Here is a 20,380-nt window from a genome sequence, read left to right on the forward strand (position 1 = left end):
ACACCCATTCACATGTTGTCTGTGACTGCTCTCCACTACAACGGCAGTCTGAACAGGGTGATGGAGACAACAGGTCCTGCCAAGCCCAAAGGATTTCCTATTAAGCTTCTGCAGAAGTTGTTTGCTGATCCCTGCTCTAAGCACATAGACGGCATCTGGAATGCTGGACAGAGTGTTTACAGCAGAATCAGTGTATGACTTAACTTGGTTTCATTTACAGACACCATATACATTACTGCTTTTGAACATTATCATTTACTTGGTAAACAAATAAAAATAAACTTATGTCAAAAAAAAACCTTATTTCTTGAAATGTTTAGGACCAGCAAAACAATCATATATAAAAGCAGTATTTTTTTAGCAATGATTTCAAGGTTTCTCAGAGAATACCAGACAGTAACGGGCAGGTCTTAAAAGTCTTATAGCAGATTTCTGGTTTCCAAATTTCTGGGATGTAGTACTTAACACAGTATTTGAGATTTTTATAAATGTTATTAAAGAGACATTGTGGAGAGTTACTTATTAAAAAAAAAAAAAAAAAAGCAGGGGATGGGGATAAGCTATTTCAAAATAAGAAATCAGCCCAAGATAAAAAAAGAATGGCAAACAACTTAAACATTTTTTTCCCTTTCTGTTAATGGAGCTACATATTCTGCTGTGGAAAACTCACTAGAAATGGATTATTTTTCATTTTAATGGGCTGATCCTTATATCTGTGTCAGATAAAATCATAGCACTTATTACTTGTTACCATGGATACCATGAAGATACTGCCATCCACTAAATAGCATTAGAGGAAGACAACGTAATTTTCTGGGACGAGTCCTGTTTTGCCTTCATAAGTTGCCTTCAACCATCCTGGTTCCACTGATGGGTACACTGGCAAAGATAAAAATACATGAATAAATACCACTCAGTCAACATTAGCTTCAAATAATTACACACACAAATGGCTAAAAATCCACATCAGATCATATGCATATACTCAATTTGTCAAAACAACGTCACAGGACCTGTAAAGCTGGAAATGCCTTTTGCATTCATATAACCAATCACTCCGGTAAGGAAGATCCCCTGAAGAAGGGAATGCCTACCCACTCCAGTATTCTTGCCTGGAGAATCCCATGGATGGAGGAGCCTGATGGGCTACATATAGTCCAAGGGGTTGAAAAGAGTCGGACACACTGAGTAACTAACACTTTCACTTGCTCTCTCTCTGACACAGGAGAGGAAATCTGTTCCAGGGGAATCTGATGTGTTTACTGGTGCAGCTACAAAAGGCAGGCCTGGGCTGGATCCTGAGTCTCCTGGTTGTTACTTTAGACTGCTCCTGTGTCCTTCAGGACGGTAACCTTAGCGCAGGGAACGGGTGGACTTACCGTTGGAGAATAGCGCCCCCTGTGGGAAGGAAAGCTCATGGCTGTGCTCTGCTTTACAGGAGTACATGGCTTTGGCTTGGCTGAAAGAGCAAGAGGCAATCTGTGAAAACCGCAACACTCAAGGATGTTTGCACTGGACACTATTCTTAAAAAATGACACTAGCTTTCAGTTATGATTGAAGCATGATATACACAGTGTGCATATAGAAGCATGCATGAGTGCATTTCACAAAGTGCACACGCCCGTGTAACCAGCGCACACGGACAGCACAACCAGAGCCTTTCTCGTGTTTCCAGGCAGTGCTCCCAAGAGTAACCACCTGGCTTAGAGCAAATGAAGTAAGCTAGTTTTAAAGAATGCCAGGATTTGTTAGGATTCTGCTAAAGAGGCTATTTTCCAGCTCCACAGGGGTTCACAGGTACCTTAAAGCACGATGCATTTACTTGCCACTTTAATTTCAGAGTATCAGAGGTGAGCTCCACATATTAAAAGGCCTAGAGGGTATGGAAAATTAAGTGGGCGTGATATAAGAAAAACAATAGGATAAGCTGATGATGAAGGGGATCCAACAACAGCCTCACTGTCAGGGGGACATGGAGACGGGTCTTTGTAAACCACAGTATACGCAGCTCTTAAAAGGGAAGCCAGTACTCCTCTCCGACATCTGCTCCCATATGGGAATTCAGTCTTCATGTAGGCAGATACTCTGGCTTTTTTAAATAGGAGTCAGAATTTCCGAGTTTTGTATGAGACCTCCTTAAAATGATCTGAGCTAACACTAAAAAGCCATCATCTGAGGCTGCTAACCAAGTCACCTAATCAGTGAAGTCGCCTTTACTCTGCAACATCGAATGACCTGACTACACTCCTCACCATCTCTACTTCAGCCAGAGTGCAAGCCAAGATCATCTCTACCATAGCTCATGGAATGGCCCCCTAACTTCCTAAATCCTCTGGGTTTCTTTCCTCTCCTGTCCCCTTGCCATCCATTCTACACAGAGCAACCCAGAGGGCAGTTTGAAAGGTTTTGATGATCACGTGGACTTCCCTGAAAACCACCCACCAGCTGGTTCCCAACTCTGGCCTCCACGCTGTACCCAACCAGGCGCCTGCTGGGGTCTCCTGCTTCTTCTGAACCTGCCTCTATGCACCTGCTCTACTTGCGTCACACTGGCCTGCCTTCTCTCCCTCAAACACGCCGAGCCCATTCCCTCCTCAGGGCCGGCTGAGATTCCTCCTGGTCTTCACTCAGCTCTGGCCTTCTACTTTACCTTAAACCTCCTGAGCGTCACTGAAGGCCAGGTCTTCCCTGCAACACACTCTAAAACCGTCCCAGGCAACTTCACATTCCCCTGTTTTAAGTCTGAATGGTATTCTGTTGTCATTGTTGGACAGAAAGTTATCTTCTCTTCCAATCAGAATGCAACCTCTGTGAACAATGCCTGATGCTAAACAGTAACTCAGTAAATACCTGCTGAATGAATGAGTATTTAAAAAAAAAAAGGGAAGATGCTGTGGTCCCAACCTTTTTGGCACCAGGGACTGGCTTCATGGAAGACGATTTTTCCATGGACTGGGGGTGGGGGGTGAGGGACGGTTTCAGGATGATTTAAGCACGTTCCATTTACTAAGCCGCCACTGATCTGTTGGGAGGTGGTAATGAGAGCAAGGGAGAGCAGATGTAAACACAGATGGAGCTTCTCTTGGCTGTCCACGCTCACCTCCTGCTATGCAGCCCTTCCTGACAGGCTGCCGCCTGGCACTGGTCTATGGCCTGGAGGCTGGGGACCCCTGCTATGGACTCTTTCTACATGATGAGTCCTTTAAAATTTCCAAGGTACCCTGTCTTTCCTGCCTGAGGTCCCAATACTTTATCTGCGAAGAAGCATCAGCAGTATTTGCATTTGCATCCTCGCAAAGCAACAGTGTAACATGATGATTACATTTCTCTGTTGGAACAAAACTCTGGATCTTATCTCCATACTTTCAGGATGAGGCTGGTCACCTAAACCAGGGTTTCCAAGTGGCTACTGAAGATCAGAAAGGTTAGAGAGGAGAACTATGGCCCTGCCCCCAGAGTCTTTTTCTTATGAGGTGGGTCTCAGGCTGTACTTTCAAGAACTTGGCTAGGAGGGTCTGCAGCAAGCATGTTTAAGAAGGACCGACCACTAGCCCACACAACCCCACTTCCCAGTTAAACGTGGCTTAAAGGAAGAGCTGATGAAGTGGACGCACCCCGAGAAGGACAGAGCTTCACAGTAAAGGGGAGCCACGCGCATGCTGCACGTGGGTGTGCTGGCTGACATGGGCTGGGGGCAAGGAGAGGGTGCCGCCAAGCTACGGAGACTTCTGAGGATGAGACTCGGGACCTGACGCAGAAAGAACGTTAATTGTTCATATAAATCTTCCAGTCAAGTATACTCATTTGATCTGATATAATCTGGTGTATCTTGATCTGATATTCACAAAAAGAAAAACACTCTTCACTATCACTTATATATAGAATCTTAGGAAAAAAAACAACAAATGAATATAACAAAACAGAAACAGACTCACAGATACAGAGAACAAATAGTTGTTACCAGTGGGAAGAAGAACTGGGAGACAGGTCAAACAGGGGTGGGGACTAACGGATAAAAATTACTTGTATAAAATAAATAAGCAACAGGGATATACTTTATAGCACAGGGGCAAACAGTCATTATTTCATAATAACTTGAAATGGAGTATAATGTACAAAACTATTATATCACTATGCTATAAACCTGAAACTTATATAATGTTGAATTTTTAAAAATGCATTTTCTAGGGACCATTCTCAGACTTATTACACTAGAATCTCAGGTGTGGAGGTGGGGGTTGGGAGCTGTTATTTAAAAAATATAACCTTAGGTGATTGTTCTTTTTTCTGAGCTTCATTGAGATATGATTGACAAATAAAACTGGGTATGTTTATTAAAAAATAATTTTATCTGATATCTGATACAATTGAAGGTTGCAGAGCCATTTCTCTAAAAATACATAAAGACTTTTTAAAATGTCAAATTTTCTAGCAGCAATGATTTCCACCAATAAATACTATCTTATTACCTTGAATCATTAAAATAAATTAAGAGATACATAAGGAAACAAATTCTAGAGTTATAGAAATGATTAAGATATAGTAATTCTTGCACTGATATATCTCATACTTCAAATGCAACCTAATTAATTTATAATAATATTTCAGATATGAGTGTACTTAGAGTATTGTATGAGACTGGATGGTGAGGGAACACACGCAGAACAATATCATTAAATGAATGGATACTGTTAAATGTGTCAAAATACACCGCACAAAGTAATATCTGTTACAACTTTCCAATTATCAGTGCATGTGACTTAAACAACTATAATTTTCTTCCACTGAGATCTGTAACTACAGGTTACAGCTCAGTTCAGAGCTCTGATGATTTAATGTAGAATTCTATGACAGTGAAGTTTTCTTTCCAGGTGCTAATGCTTTTTCTTTTACTGTCTTGGTGTATTGAAGAAGATGTGAAAATAACACTGTCACCTATTGAGTCTGTTCACAAGATTGTAATATCCTTTGAAAAGGATTTTGAGGATCCTACTTTCTGTTGCATTGGAGAGTAAGGTAATGATGCTTGCTATCCTGAAAGCCCATTTCTTCCCTTATAGTTTTGAAGATGATCTGTTCACAAGCCCCATTCCTAATGCTAAACACTGTCTAATGTGAACGAGTGGACTTATACAGGTTTGACAAGGTCAGTGTGAGAAATTCACAAGGCTCATCTTAATCATAAGCAAAATAAAAAATTCACCAAATCAAAACTGATACAATGTTTTCTGAAGGGCTACTTAACAACGACACACACACACACTTGCCGTCTCTCACATACACATTTTGTATGCTAAGAATTTCACTTCTGAAGAGAGCAGGAATGTACTTCTGAGGGGAGAAGAAGATATAGTCAGAAGCGCAGCAAAGAAGTAACATACACAACAGCAAAGTTAAAAACAAACAGATCGCAACAATCTAAGTGTTCATCAGTAGAGAATTTAATAAAATACACCAAATTCAATGAATTAGTAGGTAGTTATTATGAATAAACCTACAGAGGAACACACACAGGAGCAGTATTAGGAGGTAAGGCAAATACTTTACAGAAAAATTAGTCACCAGCAAGACCTCTCAACTGCCCAAGATAATCTGCAATAAACATTTATAAATAATGCAATAAGCACACACTTGCTTCTTGGTCATTGGTTGGAGATTTTTTAAAATTAGTTACACACCCTTTTCTTAGGTTTTTGTCAACAAAAATGAGCTGTTTCTGGCTTGGATATCTGAGTGTTGGATGCCTCAAAGCTACAAGTCTCTCATGGGAGCTTGTAGAGTTAAAGCTGCCATGTCAAAGAAAGAATATTGCAACTCTAATAAAAATGAACTGAACATACGAACAAAGTCTTTTAAAATTAAAATGTGTATTTTATCTATTTACCCAGCAATTCTGTTGAGCGTCTACTTTGTTGGGCACCATGGTAAGAGGAACACCAGGAGCACCACCTTCCTGGGTCTTTTTCTGTGCTCTCTACAGAGGAGTGGGTCTCTAAGTGCTCTCAAGGGAATCTGGAAGGAGGGGCAGGCGGGACCTGAGAGGCACTGCTCTGACAGCTAATGGAACGTGTATGAGGATCCATTTATTTCCCACCATGTCAGATATTAGGGCTTCCCTGGTGGCTCAGTTGGTAAAGAATCTGCCTGCCATGCAGGAGACCCAGGTTCGATCCCTGGAGAAGGGTATGGCAACACACTCCAGTGTTCTTGCCTAAAGAATCCCATGAACAGAAGAGCCTGGAGGGCTATAGCCATGGGGTCGTGAGTCAGACACGACTGAATGACTGACACTCTCATGGCAGATATTTAGGAGATCTGCAGAAACGTAAAATAAGGCCAGTTTAGGGGATGAAATGCAAGTTTAGGGGATGAAATACAAGTTCCAGGCGATGAGCATTGTTAAGGGACAGAGGCTGACTGCAGCTCGGGGGGTGCATGGGGACAGCAGAGGAGCAGACTTCTGTGTGGCTTAGCTCAGGGGAAGAGGGAAAACAACTGTTGTCTTAGAAATATGACCTTTGGAAGAGGGAAGAAATGGGAAGGTGAGACCCTATCATGACCTTAGGGGTAGGCACACAAACTTTCTAACTAGGTGTTACAGAAAACAGTGATCCCCATATACTGGGGGTCTTGTGATCATCCAGATGACTTCGGTCATATAATGAATTTATATTTTGAAAGGAAACTTACATATTTCTTTGGTCTAACCTCTATAATGTGGAAATGAAGGTCAAGAGAAATTAACATTATGGCAGTCAGGCTAAAACCTACATCTCTTGATTGCTGACCTAGTGCATACCTGGTGAGTCCACTTAAATGTCATCTGTAAAATCTCAAGATAATGTCACTGAGAAAATCACTTCTATTAATAACAGCTGACTGTTAATGAAGAGTGAACAATCACATCTACACAGTGCTATTGTTATATTTTAGTTATATGAACTTATTTTTATTTTAAATAAATTCATAAACATTTAAAATTTTCTCAGTTTAAATTTCTAATACCACAAGTATTAATAGATATAACTCACACAAACAAAAGCTCTTTGGAGATCTTCAGTAAGTTTTTTAATTGTGTAAGTTGTTTTGAGACCCAAAACTTTTGAGAACCACTGTCAACTGATAAGACTAGATGCCTGTGCATCAAAATGCAGTTCTCTCTAGGGGATGAAACGAGTGGTGGTTTTCATTCACTTTTTTTAGTGTTTTAGTATTCTCCATATTCTCTTAAAAAAAAGAAAAATTAAGCTATTCTTAATAGCCATGGCTTCCTTTGTCTTCCTTATGAGTGTTCTATCTTATGTGTGTCTCACATGAGTCACTGTGCTCTGAACCAGTGACCTACAGCCTTTTATTTATTTATTTTAAATTGTGTATTTATTTATTCAGCTGTGCTAGGACTTAGCTGTGGCAAGTGGGATCTTCAGTTTTAGTTGCGGCATCAAGTTATCTAGCCAGGAATTAAACTGGGCCCCCTACGCTGGGAGCACAATCAGAGCCACTGGACCACCAGGGAAGTTCCCTCAGCTTTTAAACAGTCAAACTCACTAGACGAGAAGACTGTGCTGAGGCTTGCTTTGTAATCATAAAAAAAAGATTGTTTTTAGATTATTGTAACAGAAAATCTGACTGCTTATAATGAGTCAAGCACTCAATTCTTAATTCTCTTATTTCTCAAGCATGTAATTCTCAATTAAACCTTCAGAAGATATTGGTATACCTTGCCTAAATTATACTACTTTAAAGTGTATTTCCCCACTGCCCAACTGTACCTGATTGAGATGGAGGTGAGAGCTTTATGGGTCCTGTTTTCCACAGGCTTTTGTAATGCTGAGACAGAGCCTAGCTCCATTTGCCTCTTGAAAGCATTTTATAGGTTGAGAGAAACATTTAGTACTATGGCATTTTTCTCTATTCCAATGGCTCTCAAAGGTTTTGATATACATAAGGATCACTTGGGGAAGTTGTCAAAAATACATATTCCCTAGGCCTCAGTCTCAGATACTATGGTGTATAGAGTCTGAGCAAATTCAAGAATCTTCATTTTAACAAGTCTGGCATGACAAGTTCCTTTGACAGAGAAAGCGGCCCCTCCCACCCCACTGAACCCAAATTCTGAAAGGTTTCCAGTGAGGTCTTAGAGGTAAAAACCAATGCCTTCCTCTAATGATCTCCTTGATCTTTGGTTAGCATCCATCTCACTGACCTGGCTTTCTCCTCATGATCATTCCTTCACCTTTTTTGCCTGACCCTTAAATGAAACCAGTGCTCACAGGCCATTTCCCCCATGCAGGAAGCCCCAACACTGGGTAACCCCACCTTCATCTACGCAGTGTGGCCGCTCTGCACAAGTTTCTCAAATGGCATCAAGCTTCATGCTCTCCTGGCTCCAGCTGCAGGTCTCTAACTGCCTCTCAGTGCTCCTCAGACTTCTCAGACAATGAGGCTAAAACTCTCCCTGCCCTTCTATGTACTCACACAAGCTGAACTCAGAAGCTAAATCACCATTCTTTCTTGCAGTCAGTCTTAAAAACCTAGAATCTTCTTTACCTGTCTCTCATTCCCAATATCAAAGCAACTGCTCAACTCTAGTTCTATCCATAAAATTCTCCTTACAGTTTATCATGCTTTTGTTAATGCCCTAATTAAGGTCTTTTAAATATCACCTGTTCCATCTTAAATGGTTTTCTCCCCATCAACAACCTCCTAGAGAAGCCAGCTCAATTTATCTGACCAAGTGCATCACTGATTAGATCAGCTCTTTGCTCAATGACTCCCAGAGCCGCAGTCAATGCAGAAGTGTTACTTTTCTGTTGCTCAAGACCATCCACTAAAATCTCCCAACTGTGGGCTCTTTCCCATAATGGCTGGTCTCCCTACGACCCACTACTGGTTCATCCTTCTTTGAGGTCCTGAAATTCAAGAGTACCCTAAGTTCCCTAGAAGGAAATCAAAATAGGTATTGTGGGAGGTCAGTAAGGGAAATATCCTCAACTTTTGTTGTTCAGTTGTATTTAATGGTACAAAAGGGTTTCAAGTGACTGATAAATGTCCAAATACCCAATATATATTAATTAAAGGCTTGAATACCTTAAGTAGTTTCAATGATAATAGTTATAACAATATTAGCTATTATTGCAGAGGCAGTATATGGACAGCTGACTGTGTACTTCAAATACATTGCTTCCTACACTGATAATCTGTCAAAAAGGGAATAATGACCTTCACTTTATAGATTAAAAAAGTGTATTTTCCAGAGTTCAGACCAAGGTGACAGAGTAAGAGAATGTGGAGCTCATCTCCCTCTGTGAACACACCAAAACTACATCTACATGTGGAACAGTTCTCACTGAAAACTAACCAGAAACTGGCAGAAGAACTCCTGTACAACCCAGGCTGAAACATACACACGTAACGAAGGGAAGAAAAGCATCTGAATCGGGACTCGTGCCCCTGAGTGGGGACTTGTCCTAGACTCGTCCAGGAAGTGAGCCACAGCCTGGGGGCCCCAGTCCTGAGGTCTTGAGTAGGAGAGAAACCCTGGCTGGCTGGAGGGCTGGGGGAAGCCTGACTCCTTTTGGGAGGGGCAGGAAGGAGACAGGTCGACCCTCGCGGTTGCAGGGTTTCCTGTGATCTCCTTGCTCAAGCCAAGCTAATGCTCCATCGCCACTGACTCCACATTCCAGCACAGTGCTGGATTTCTCCCGTGACTCGGGAAGAGACTTGACTGTGGGGTGCACAGGTGAGCCAGGGCCCGGCAGAGCCTGGGGGGCAGAGCGCCTACTCCAGCAGTGGATCAGAAGCTACCCAGACCACTGACAGTGGCCGTCCTACCACGGCTCCTTCCCACCCCACCCCATGCACACAGGGTCCACGTGGGCCCTGCCGACCCTGTGAAGTCAGCTGGTGAGCAGCCGTGAGGAACAAATGGGGCTTGCACCAGAGGCTGTGTCCGAGCAGACCCATGGGTGTCTGCACAAACAGCGCGTTGGGCCTCGGTCTGCAGCTGACGTGGGCTGGGAGTCAGCCTGAGCCCCACCTGCGTTAGCATCTCAGGGGCAAGGGTCCCGATGCAGGGAGACAGGAAAACACACCTCAGGGGTACAGGGCTTCCCTGGTGGCTCAAACAGTAAAGAGTCTGCCCGCAATGCTGGAGACCTGGGTTCGATCCCTGGATCAGGAAGATCCCCTGGTGAAGGACATGGCAACCCATTCCAGTATTCTGCCTTGGGAAATCCCATGGACGGAGGAGCCTGGCGGGCTACAGTCCCCAGGTTTGCATGGGCCCAAACAGTTGGGCATGACTGAGTGACTTCACTTTAAAGGGGACAGAGCCAGGTCAGGCCAGACCATCAGGGCTTCTGCTCCATGAAAGTGAGATCAGTCCCGGTCCCTGGCAGGGCAGTGATGGTCCCTGAGCAGAGAAGCAGCCTCACTCACACTCTGCGGAGGCTCTGGTTCCTCCAGCATCAGCCACAACCCTGAGCAGGCTGAGAGCGGCCAGCACATCCTGAGAAAAGAGATGACTCGGGTCCACGTCAAACCCACCTCTTCCAACAAAGGCACTGGGCACACACAGTCTGTACAGGGATGTGCCACTTAAGCTTCCCCTTTGAAGGCCTAAAGAGGCAGCTATTTTACCTAAATGCATAAAGGCATACAAGGTTAAGCAAAATAAAAGGACAGGTGAAAAGTTATGACACCGTCCACAAGTACTGCGGACTAAGACTTAATCTTCAGTGTGTCACTGAGTGAGCTCTAAATTTATGCTGACAGCTTATTAGAAGTGGATTTAGAGTATTTGGAGTGTAAAAGTATGTTTTAAATGCATAGGATGAGTGTTGAACATGTAAGTAAACTTACTGTATAACAGCTTCATTAATTTACTGTCATACTAATTTATTTCATTAATACCTTGCTGTCTTCAAGCTCTTAAAAGATTATCTCTTTGATTCCAGTACTTAATAGATTGTTTAGCATTTCCTAATAAAAGGGCTCCATCTAGTGGAGCAATTCAATCATTTTTGCAAGACAGAAGGTAGCAAGGTTAAATTCCTTATATTAAGGCCTGACAGTGGTGATAGTTTCAGGGAAATGCTTGTTCTGACGTGCACAGTGCCTAGTCTTCACCTTGCCTTGATAAAAAGGCAGAAGATGGAGGTAAGGTACATGCAAGTATGCCGGGATTTACTATATAAATTCAAGGCATTAACCATCAGTAAGACACCAAAGTGGCTCTCCTCTAAAAACACTAATTTACGGGTGTGCTCGCTAAGCTTTCGAAAACAGAGTTTGAAGTTTATTGTTGTCTCTAGTAAGTAGGACAAGCCTTATATTGTGTAGGTGCTTAAGAACTGCTGAAAAGGTCCACATACTTTTACAAGGTCAATAAAAATGCTATGGCTGAATAACTTCTAAAAGAACTATATAGTAATACTTTAATCATATCTGACTCCTTTCCTTCACAGCCTCAAGTAGCTGGTTGTGGCCAGCTCAAAATTTCCTGGGTACATCCAAAAAACAAAAAAATCTAGGTTGGTCCTTCAAATGTTCTCATTTATATTCCCTTTCAAAAAGCATTTATTAAATACTTGTGACATGCACTAGTTGCTGATGGTAAAAAAAAAAAAAATCCATTAGCTTAGACATATTCAAAATTAAAACCAAAGTCTAACAAAGATGAGAGAATCAATTTGTAGTAAGAGGAGAGGAAGCAGGAACCTTAGAAGCAAGCAAATGAATAGCAGCAAGACATAATAATTCATATCCTGTTAACAATGGAGCAGAAGGTAAAATCTGAAAACCCTGAATGGCGCGGAGCACTCAAACAGCAGCGCTGCCTGGGGTAATCAGCTCTGCAGCGCCACGGGGGCCACGAAGAATGAGCACAGTGCGGACCTAGGGACTGTCACACCGAGAGAAGCAAGTCCGCCAGAGAAGGGAAGACATGGTATGACATCCCTCAGATGTGGAATCGAAAAAGAAATCACACAAATGAACTTACCTACAAAACAGACTTAGAGAATGAACCTATCGTTGCTGGGGGTGGGGGGGAGAAGGAGGGGGAAGGGACAGTGAGGCAGCCTGGGATGGACATGCACACACTCATATTTAAAATGGGTAATCAACAAGGACCTAGTGTCCGGCACAGGGAGCTCTGCTCAATGTCACGTGGCAGCCTGGATGGGAGGGGGTTTGGGGGAGAATGGACACGTGTACATGTGGCTGAAACTATCACAGCATCGTTTGTTAACTGGCTATACTCCAGTATCATACAAAATTAAAAGTTAAAAAAAAAGAAAATGTATGCAGTCTTTGGTGCATGTTCATGAAGCTTCTTCCAGAAAAAAAAAAAAAAATGCATTAAATTTTCCAAGACCAAAATATACATTTGAAAATTTTCCACAAACTGTCATCAAAAAAGTCTTTGGTGTACAAAGAGTTATTTCAACTTGTCTTTTAGAAAACCTGTTTGCTTAGAACTCTTCCTTTGTGAAGGTTTTAACAAACAAGGTACTGCAGTAACACTCTTGAGATGCTACATGCTGTGTATGTATATGGTCATGACCATTTATTCCCCTGCCAAGAGACAGCAGACGTGAATTTGACCATTTGCAGAAGTGAGGGGCAGAGCAGTCAAAGATGACCTGCCACATCAACACAAAACCATGTCACCACTATTTCTTTTTTATTTTTTTACTGGAAAGTTGAGAACTTACCGTCCAGAAGAAACTGACTTAACTGAACCAACGTTTTCAAATAGTTGGGCCTTTGCTGCCACACTGAAAAACAATTTCAAAATGCAAGTTTCATTAAAATGCATTTCACAGCTCAAAGTGAAAATCAGAGCTAGCAGTTAACCAAACAAAAAAAATGAGTTAAAATTTGCCCCAAAATATGAACTGAATTTTAATTGTTTTAAGTTCTAATACAGAAGTAAGTTTCAGATCTAGTGTCTCGTTCACTGAATACCAGATGGGAATAAACCTGCATCTCCTTCCTCTGGGGATCACACTGTCTGCATTTTTTGCACCTCAGAAAACTGTGGGAGCAGAAGAAAAGGAAGCTTTTATCTCCCACTCCACTCCTGGAAGTCCTGCTGTTGACTCCATGGAGCCACGAGGGAAGAGTCACATCAACAAGATAAAACAAGAGCTGCTTTATACTCTCATAGTCAAGACAAAACAAATCCAAAAACTGTTTCATGTATTTTTAAAATACTTGAACATACTTCCTATAAAGTGAAAAGAGAGAAATCTGAAAATATGACCAACAAGTAAATTTGTGGATTCAAGTCTTGTTTCAAAGCATGACACGGGAAAGGCAACATATGAAAAGTAAGCCTATAGGGTAGAATGAAAAGAACGAAAACTAATGTAACCCAGCTAACTAGATAAGTTCCTATATTTACTAGAAGAGAATATAAATTTATTTGAATGATGTTTTAATGAACTGAATATTTAAAATCTACCTTATTTCTTAAACTGACAAACTTTTCTCTCAGAACTGAGTCATTTGATAATCTGCAGGATCATTTTACATCTAACTCAGAACAAACACTCTACAATTTAAGTTCTATTTTATCAGTAAATCACAAAATATAAGCTCTTCTCTTTCCCTCACAAAGAATAAAGTTTATATTTTCTCATCTCCCTTTACACATTTGGCTTAAAATTCATTTCCCTTAAGGCCTAGAACTATACACACCAGGGAAAGACAAACTGACACAAAATCTGCCTATATTGTGGGAGCTGGATTTGTGACCATGAGAGAGAACGTATGTGAAACTCCCTCTGAAACCAAAGGTTCTTGTTAATGGGATGAATGAATGAATGTAAGACGTTGTTCCTATGGAAGCAGGCTTAGTGAAATGTCTTCCTGGACTTTCAGTGGATAATTAAGAGGCCAGCACCACCGCCATATTACAACTGGACGTGGCGTAAGAGGAACAGCACAGACTCAATTGGAGAACCCTGGGTTAGAAGCCTAGCTCCGCCACTTACTAGCCGAGTGAGTGTGGACTGCCTCCCTGACTGCCCATCATCTGTAAAACAAAGTTGATACTGCCTCCTGCAGGAGGACACTGTGGTCCTTAAAATAAGTAACATGTACAAGGATACTCAGCAATAGCTCATGCCGCATCTGGAAAATTGCAGCGAAAGTTGAAACATTAAGATGAAAAGGAGGAAGAACTCTCCTCTTTGGATTCTGATTCCATACTTACCCCACTCCCCACTTTCTCCCATCTGCACCCTCACTGTTCTTGTCTACACACCCGACCCTCCCGGCCTTTACACTTCAGGGTCGTATCCTTCTCTTAGAAGCACACTCTCTTGCCTTTCCCACTCCCTGTTCTCCAGGAATTGTTTAAGTCAGTGAGTATTCAGGTTGGGGAGATGAATGGAGAGAAGAGGAGACCACCCCGGCTAGAAAACAGCTGTATTTCTAACAAAGAGGTAGGACTGAGGATACGGGCAGTCCCAATAGCAGAGTGGTGGGTGTTTAGTTTCCAGACTCCAAACCACTATATTATACATGGCTTTCATGTTCTTAAGGAAAGCCTGCTTCTAAGGAAAGCGCCTGAAGTGTGTACTAACATTCACACCACTTGCAGAAGAGGATAGGGTCCTGCAGAAGTTGGTGGTACCCACTCTACGGATGAGCGTTTGGCTGTGGGAATCCCGAGAGTTCTTTTGCACACGTTCAAGCCCTGTGTACCCACGGGAGACACAGAAAACGCCCAACAAGCACCCTGTCACTTACACGGAGCCGGGGCGCTGGTAGCCGTTGCTGGAGGCGGTGTCCAGCCTTAACCTCCTGCACATTTTTGGAGGCAGATCTGGGTTTGGCGTGGCTTTGGGTGTCTCTTTGGAACCTATGGAAGTTAAACTTTGAATGGATCCGCTGTAGCTCTTGTTTCCTGAAAAGAAAGCCCAAGAAAACAGGCGAGGTGCTATTAGACAAAATAATAGCAATAACACAGTCCATGCACGTAACAAAAGGAAGTCGTTTTCTTTGCGTCCAAATGAGAAGGCACAGAATGTTCTCTGGGCCCAGCAGCCCGTCACTCAGGGAAGATCACAATCGGAAGTAATTGCAAAGCATCACCGCTCAGAGAGGGAAAGTCACAGCACACAGGAGGTTTCAAGCTCCCAGCCCAGGGACAAAGCGGAGAAGCACCGTTTGCCTCGCTGTTCAAGCCTCCCTCCTGAGTCATCACGCTCAACAAGCCAGTAGGTGACGCAGAGACAGGGCACTAGCCGACGCTCCATCCTGGCTTACCTTCAGCCGCAGAGACGGATCTGAGGGAGGAAGCCGAGGCTCTTTTCAGTCCCGAGAGCCCATAGGGCCCCTTCTTGGCCAGGTCGATGGGTGGGGACGCGTCCCCGGGACTGGTGACGGAGGTGACGCTCTGGCAGTCTGATTCCGCGTCCGTTTTGGTTGCGTCTTCTCGAGAACTTGACTCGGGACTCGTGGTCCAGAGACCAAGGCTCTTCTGTCCGTTGCTGGGCGATGGGGCCGCAATCCACGGGATCCCGGCAGACCTCTCCCTGGGCGGGCAGGAGGCAGGCTTCATGGCGCTGTTCTGCTCGGAGGAGTGGGAGGAGAGGGACTCGACGCTCCCCATGGGCGTGCTGTCGGGGCTGCTGCTGTAGGAGTCGCCTGGGGGTCGGGCAGAGACGGGAGCGTCAGGGACAGGGGCTCGCAGTCAGACCTGCACCGCCAGGCCCTTCTGTCCACAGCCTCCCCAGCGCTCCGCGGCCACCTCGCCCCACTGCAGCGCTAGACCTGGCTTACAGAACTGTCTTAGTTGTGCAGAGAGGCTTTAAAGCATTCGTCTGAACTCGGTGAACCCACTTTTTCTACATCATTCAAGGGAGGCTGTCTATGTGCCCCTATGAAATCATGTTGCTTCTTGAAGTATCAGCAGGCTGACTTGAAATCAGACAAAATGTGCTGCAGAAACAGGATTCACCAGTAGGAGAAGCAAGATGCCTTGATGACATAGTAAGAAATCAATGAAAAGGGGGAATATTGAGACGTATTTCTGCCTTCTGCTCTTCTGATCGTAGGTGATTCTGAGTTACCATGTATCTGAGTCCTCCTGGTAGTAAAGGTGCTATTAAATGTCAGCAGCTCCACAATTTTTATTTTTATCAATTTGTTTTACAATTTTTAAAAGGAAAGCTTATGGAAGAAAATAGGAAAGGATTTCTTTCCTTTCCTTGCTAAGAGTATAGCAACATAAGAAAACTTGCTATTTAACTGGGTGTATTTTTTAATGTTTCTAAAAGTTAAGGTATAAGAAAAAACATCAGAGAAGCAGTAAGGGAGTTTTCAAATACTACATCTAAACACCAATTGTGGGGAAAACTGAGGGTGGAGGGAGAGGGCTGGGTGTACAAAATAAAACGAAAATGGCCAAAGTTGAACACATGCTTTGCGCTGAAGCTACCACCCACCTTATGGTAGGACTTGGCTCAGAATAGTAAGTTAGGGATAATGTGTGGTGCAGAATCTCTTTTTATTTCCTTTCTCTCTCTTTCAGACACTTTGATACCCTAGAGATGATGCTTTAGGAACATAAGGTGAAAGACTGAAAGAATGAAAGTGACTGCCTGGGCCAGACTCTCTGGCTTTCTTCCGGACCACTTTGACAAAGGGACAAAAGCTGCTACAAAGTAGCACCTGATGTATTTTACTTAATCACAGCTACAGGAAAGAAGGGCACTGGGCAAAAACTATTTTTTTTTCCCTTTGCAGCAGGAATGAATTGGTTTGTCCAAGGTCTATCGTGACGTTGAATATTTAAATGTGGTGGAGGGGGCTGGTGTTGGGAGACTGCGTCAGTAAGGACATTTTCTCTTTCTACCTAATTGCCCATAAGGTAGGATAAAGCTGAATTAACAAAGACGGCATCTCCCTGAGGGTGGGGCACTTACTGTCAGGTTCTGCCAAACACGGAGTATACCTCCCTCTGGGCTTCCGGGAGCCTGAGGAGAGGCAGATTGCACGTGTCCTCCGGGATCCGGATCGAGACTGAGGCTGAGGAAGAGGGATGCTGGGGTCTGGGGCAGTGTGAAAAATCTACATGGAAGAAAAATGGACTGAGGTCAACAGAAGGGTGACACTGACATTCTCATCATAAAATAAACTTTGAGTGTTATTAAATGATCTTAGAACTCTATGCTCCTGAATCAGTTGCCTGGCAAGAGACACTTGATACAAGAAATAAACCTTCTAGAGCAATTACAAGTTTCTTTTCCATTTACACTGAATAATGTTTCTCCTCTGGGTTTTTTATTTTTCCCTATTCCCCAGCAGTGAAATTCAGATTTTCCAATATCTTTAAGAAATGTTTCAAATGGCAACGAATATCTATGTCAAGACATGCTGATTCTTTTCACTGTTACAGTCACTCTTCCCCTTCATCCTGAACATAACCTGAGGGGAAGAGGACCCTGCTGTTATCATTCCCCAGCTAGCAGCCCCTTGCTTCTCAGAAGGTGTTGGCATGCTACTGGCCCTGAGCTGCGGAGAATGTGACGAGCTGCAAGCAGGCGTCTGAGCACGGCTATAAGAGGCAGCTGTGGACTCCAGGGTTGTGAAAGCACTTCAGTCTGAGCAAGGCTCCAAGACTATCCTCCTATAGGCACTAGAAAGCAACTGGGAAGGAAAGAGGCACCCCCATCCTCCCACAGGGACGGTGTCAGACATAAATAAATCACAATGTTTAGCCCCTCGATGGCTGAGTTTGCTTAACAATCAGATCATTTTGGTCTTCCCATTTTCTCACTTTCATAATTATTCTAAGATCTCACTCCTAAAGAAAGCCTGCTTAGTGACTGGATATAGAGAGGATTTCAAGACTGTTCTCTGATTTTTATCTAAAATATTAGTTCTTCTGTATAATGAGAATCTAATTCAAAAGAGATAAAAAAAGTTACAATAGACTTAATTATAAAGTGATTCTAAAGTATTTTCTGAATACTGAGTAAAAACCTCATTATGTAAATACTAAAGAAGAAAATATTGACAAGCTAATGATGTAGAAAGAAGGGAAACCATCTACCTAGAGGATTTTTGAGAAGTATTTAAAAACTGAATAAGAAAAAAAGAAAAGCAAAGTCCGCATAAATAATTTATACAAAATTTATAAGACTGACCCCATATAGGAGCCTGAGAGCACAATGAGATCACAGATGATACAAGTGCAAAATTCCTTCTTGGAAACAAGATAACAAAACTTTATACTTCCACGTGAAAATCCAGCCTACCTTTTCATAGTGCTCTATCAGAATTTCAACCACAATATTCTGAAACTTAATATTCATCATGGCAGCCACAGTTTCTTCCTGTGCTCTCATTAGAGTTGGACCAAATATGACACCAAGGTTTGAGACTGTCATGAGATTTTGTTGACTGTGTAGGGACACTCTGCAAATAAAAGCAACAAAAATATTTTAAGTTATATGTTTAATAATTATGGAATGTTCTCGTCTACCAAATAATGGTAAGATGTAAATATAATACATTTTATGTATGTATGATACAGTAAATATGATACATAAGATGTAAATATGCCACTACAGACTAAATTTCTCAAATAGTCAGGTTCAGCCACTACCAGCTGGCATTAGGGGGGTATAGTCTAAATAGATGTAAAAAGTTAATAAACATTAGCACAATAAAACATGATTACTAAGATTAATCTCTTAAAGGAAAAAAAAAAGTCTTATTTTCTTAAATCAAGTACAATTGCCCTCGGGACACTACCAGCTATTTGGCAAAACCTATGGAAGTATATTCTTTTAGAACAAAGGGTTAAAAGTAGACTGGCTGAGATTATATTTGGACTTACCAAACACATTATTAAGAAACTACTGCTAAACATTTTCACAGATAACACTGTACTTATTTCTCCAAGAAGTCAGTTTTTCCTACTGTACAGATTTTAAAAAGAAAAGCTCCTAAAGTAAGCATGATGTACCTGAGGTCGCAGCAAATTAGGGACACAGAGTTTTGTCTCAAGTTAGATCTCCTGACTACAAGGCAAGAGTCTCCCTGAGGTCCCCGTGTCAGATGGCTGGTCAGGGCATGTTCCCATCCTGTCTTCCATCCACCCAGCTCCCATTTCCCCGAGGGCCTCCCAAGTGCTGAGCACTGTGTTAGGCAAACAGCAAGACAAGGAGACCTGGAAGTATTAGTCCTGGCTTGAAAATAAAGAGTCTCTGATATTACTGACCTTAGCAAAGTAACCCCAGTGAACTCTCAAAAACGACTTTGACTAGCTAATTTAATTTGGAGACGGGATACATTCTTAAGAGGTAACCTTATTTTATTTAACCAATCTTCTAGGGGAACCACTGCCTTTTCTATCTTACTCCCAGTGGGGCTGTGAGGATGAAAAATTCTAGTTAGGAGCACAACACAAGATAATGTTTATATGTGACTGAGTATGCACACTAACTCCATTCTAGAAGCAAAAGTAAAATTTTATGAGGAATCCAGGATTCTGGATTATCCACCCAACATTTGACATAGGGCAGGAAGACCTGACTGTCGCATTGACCGAATTTACCCCTTGTGCCCGAGACAGCGTTAGCTAAGATTCTTGGTTAGCATAAGAATTTCATTCTAAGTTTCCTTTTTATACAACCAAATATTATAAATTAATTGTTTAATAAGAATTAGAGAGCCTAATAAGCCATCTGTAAAGGCAGTGAGCCTGTCTGGGTTTAAAGCTTGGGTCCTTCCAATGTGGAAGCTGGGTGCAATCAGCCTTGTTATTTAATCTCTCTCAAGGCTTCAGTTCCCTCATCTGTAAAGTATAAGAATAATAACCCTGATCGCAGTGTGTTGAGAAAATTAAATAAAATAAGTTAAATTAAATAAAATATGATCTTAAAATAATATTCTTCCTTGTAATTAAATTGGCTCCAAGTATTTTTGCTGAAAAGTAAGAGTGCCTGGTAGTATAAGTAACCTAGAATAAGATTAATATGAAGCTCACTGGGAATAAATTTAGAAATCATAAAAAAAAACTGCTCTATTCTGAAAATGAAGCTGATAACCATATTCTTTGGAAGATGATATAATTTGATAACCATATTCCTCTTCACTGAATTTCCCTTCTGCTGGGCTAGTCAGCTGATATAGAGTCTTATCATCCCACGTTTCAGCCAGTTCTGCACCCCACTCCCTCAACTTGTATATGAAACACATTCTGAACTGCACTTTTAAATACTTAAAGTTTAAGTCATAGAGGAGACCACATAAGGCCTTGTCTTAAAGACAATGAATTCTCAGAAAGAAATCAATGATTTATACCATGTCTCAGAGCTAGTTACTGGGGACTTGTAATCAGTCACTGGTCCT

The 20,380-nt window shown here is 42.2% G+C and overlaps 1 protein-coding gene across 1 annotated transcript in view; it reads right to left on the minus strand.

Moving 5' to 3' along the window:
• Window positions 1–356: 356 nt before the first annotated feature.
• ARHGAP42 (Rho GTPase activating protein 42) overlaps window positions 357–20,380 on the minus strand; it is a 314,057-nt gene continuing 294,033 nt past the window's right edge. Inside the window, exons 18-24 of the mRNA XM_043896938.1 lie at window positions 18,280–18,439; window positions 16,945–17,089; window positions 15,284–15,664; window positions 14,765–14,921; window positions 12,721–12,783; window positions 1,380–1,459; window positions 357–879 (exon numbers count right to left, since the gene is read on the minus strand). Coding sequence (XP_043752873.1) covers window positions 791–879; window positions 1,380–1,459; window positions 12,721–12,783; window positions 14,765–14,921; window positions 15,284–15,664; window positions 16,945–17,089; window positions 18,280–18,439 — 1,075 coding nt within the window. The 3' untranslated portion in view covers window positions 357–790. The remainder of the gene's footprint in view (window positions 880–1,379; window positions 1,460–12,720; window positions 12,784–14,764; window positions 14,922–15,283; window positions 15,665–16,944; window positions 17,090–18,279; window positions 18,440–20,380) is intronic.

This window comes from Cervus elaphus, chromosome 1 (assembly GCF_910594005.1).
Source record: "Cervus elaphus chromosome 1, mCerEla1.1, whole genome shotgun sequence".
In the NCBI taxonomy this organism is placed as follows: Eukaryota; Metazoa; Chordata; class Mammalia; order Artiodactyla; family Cervidae; genus Cervus; species Cervus elaphus.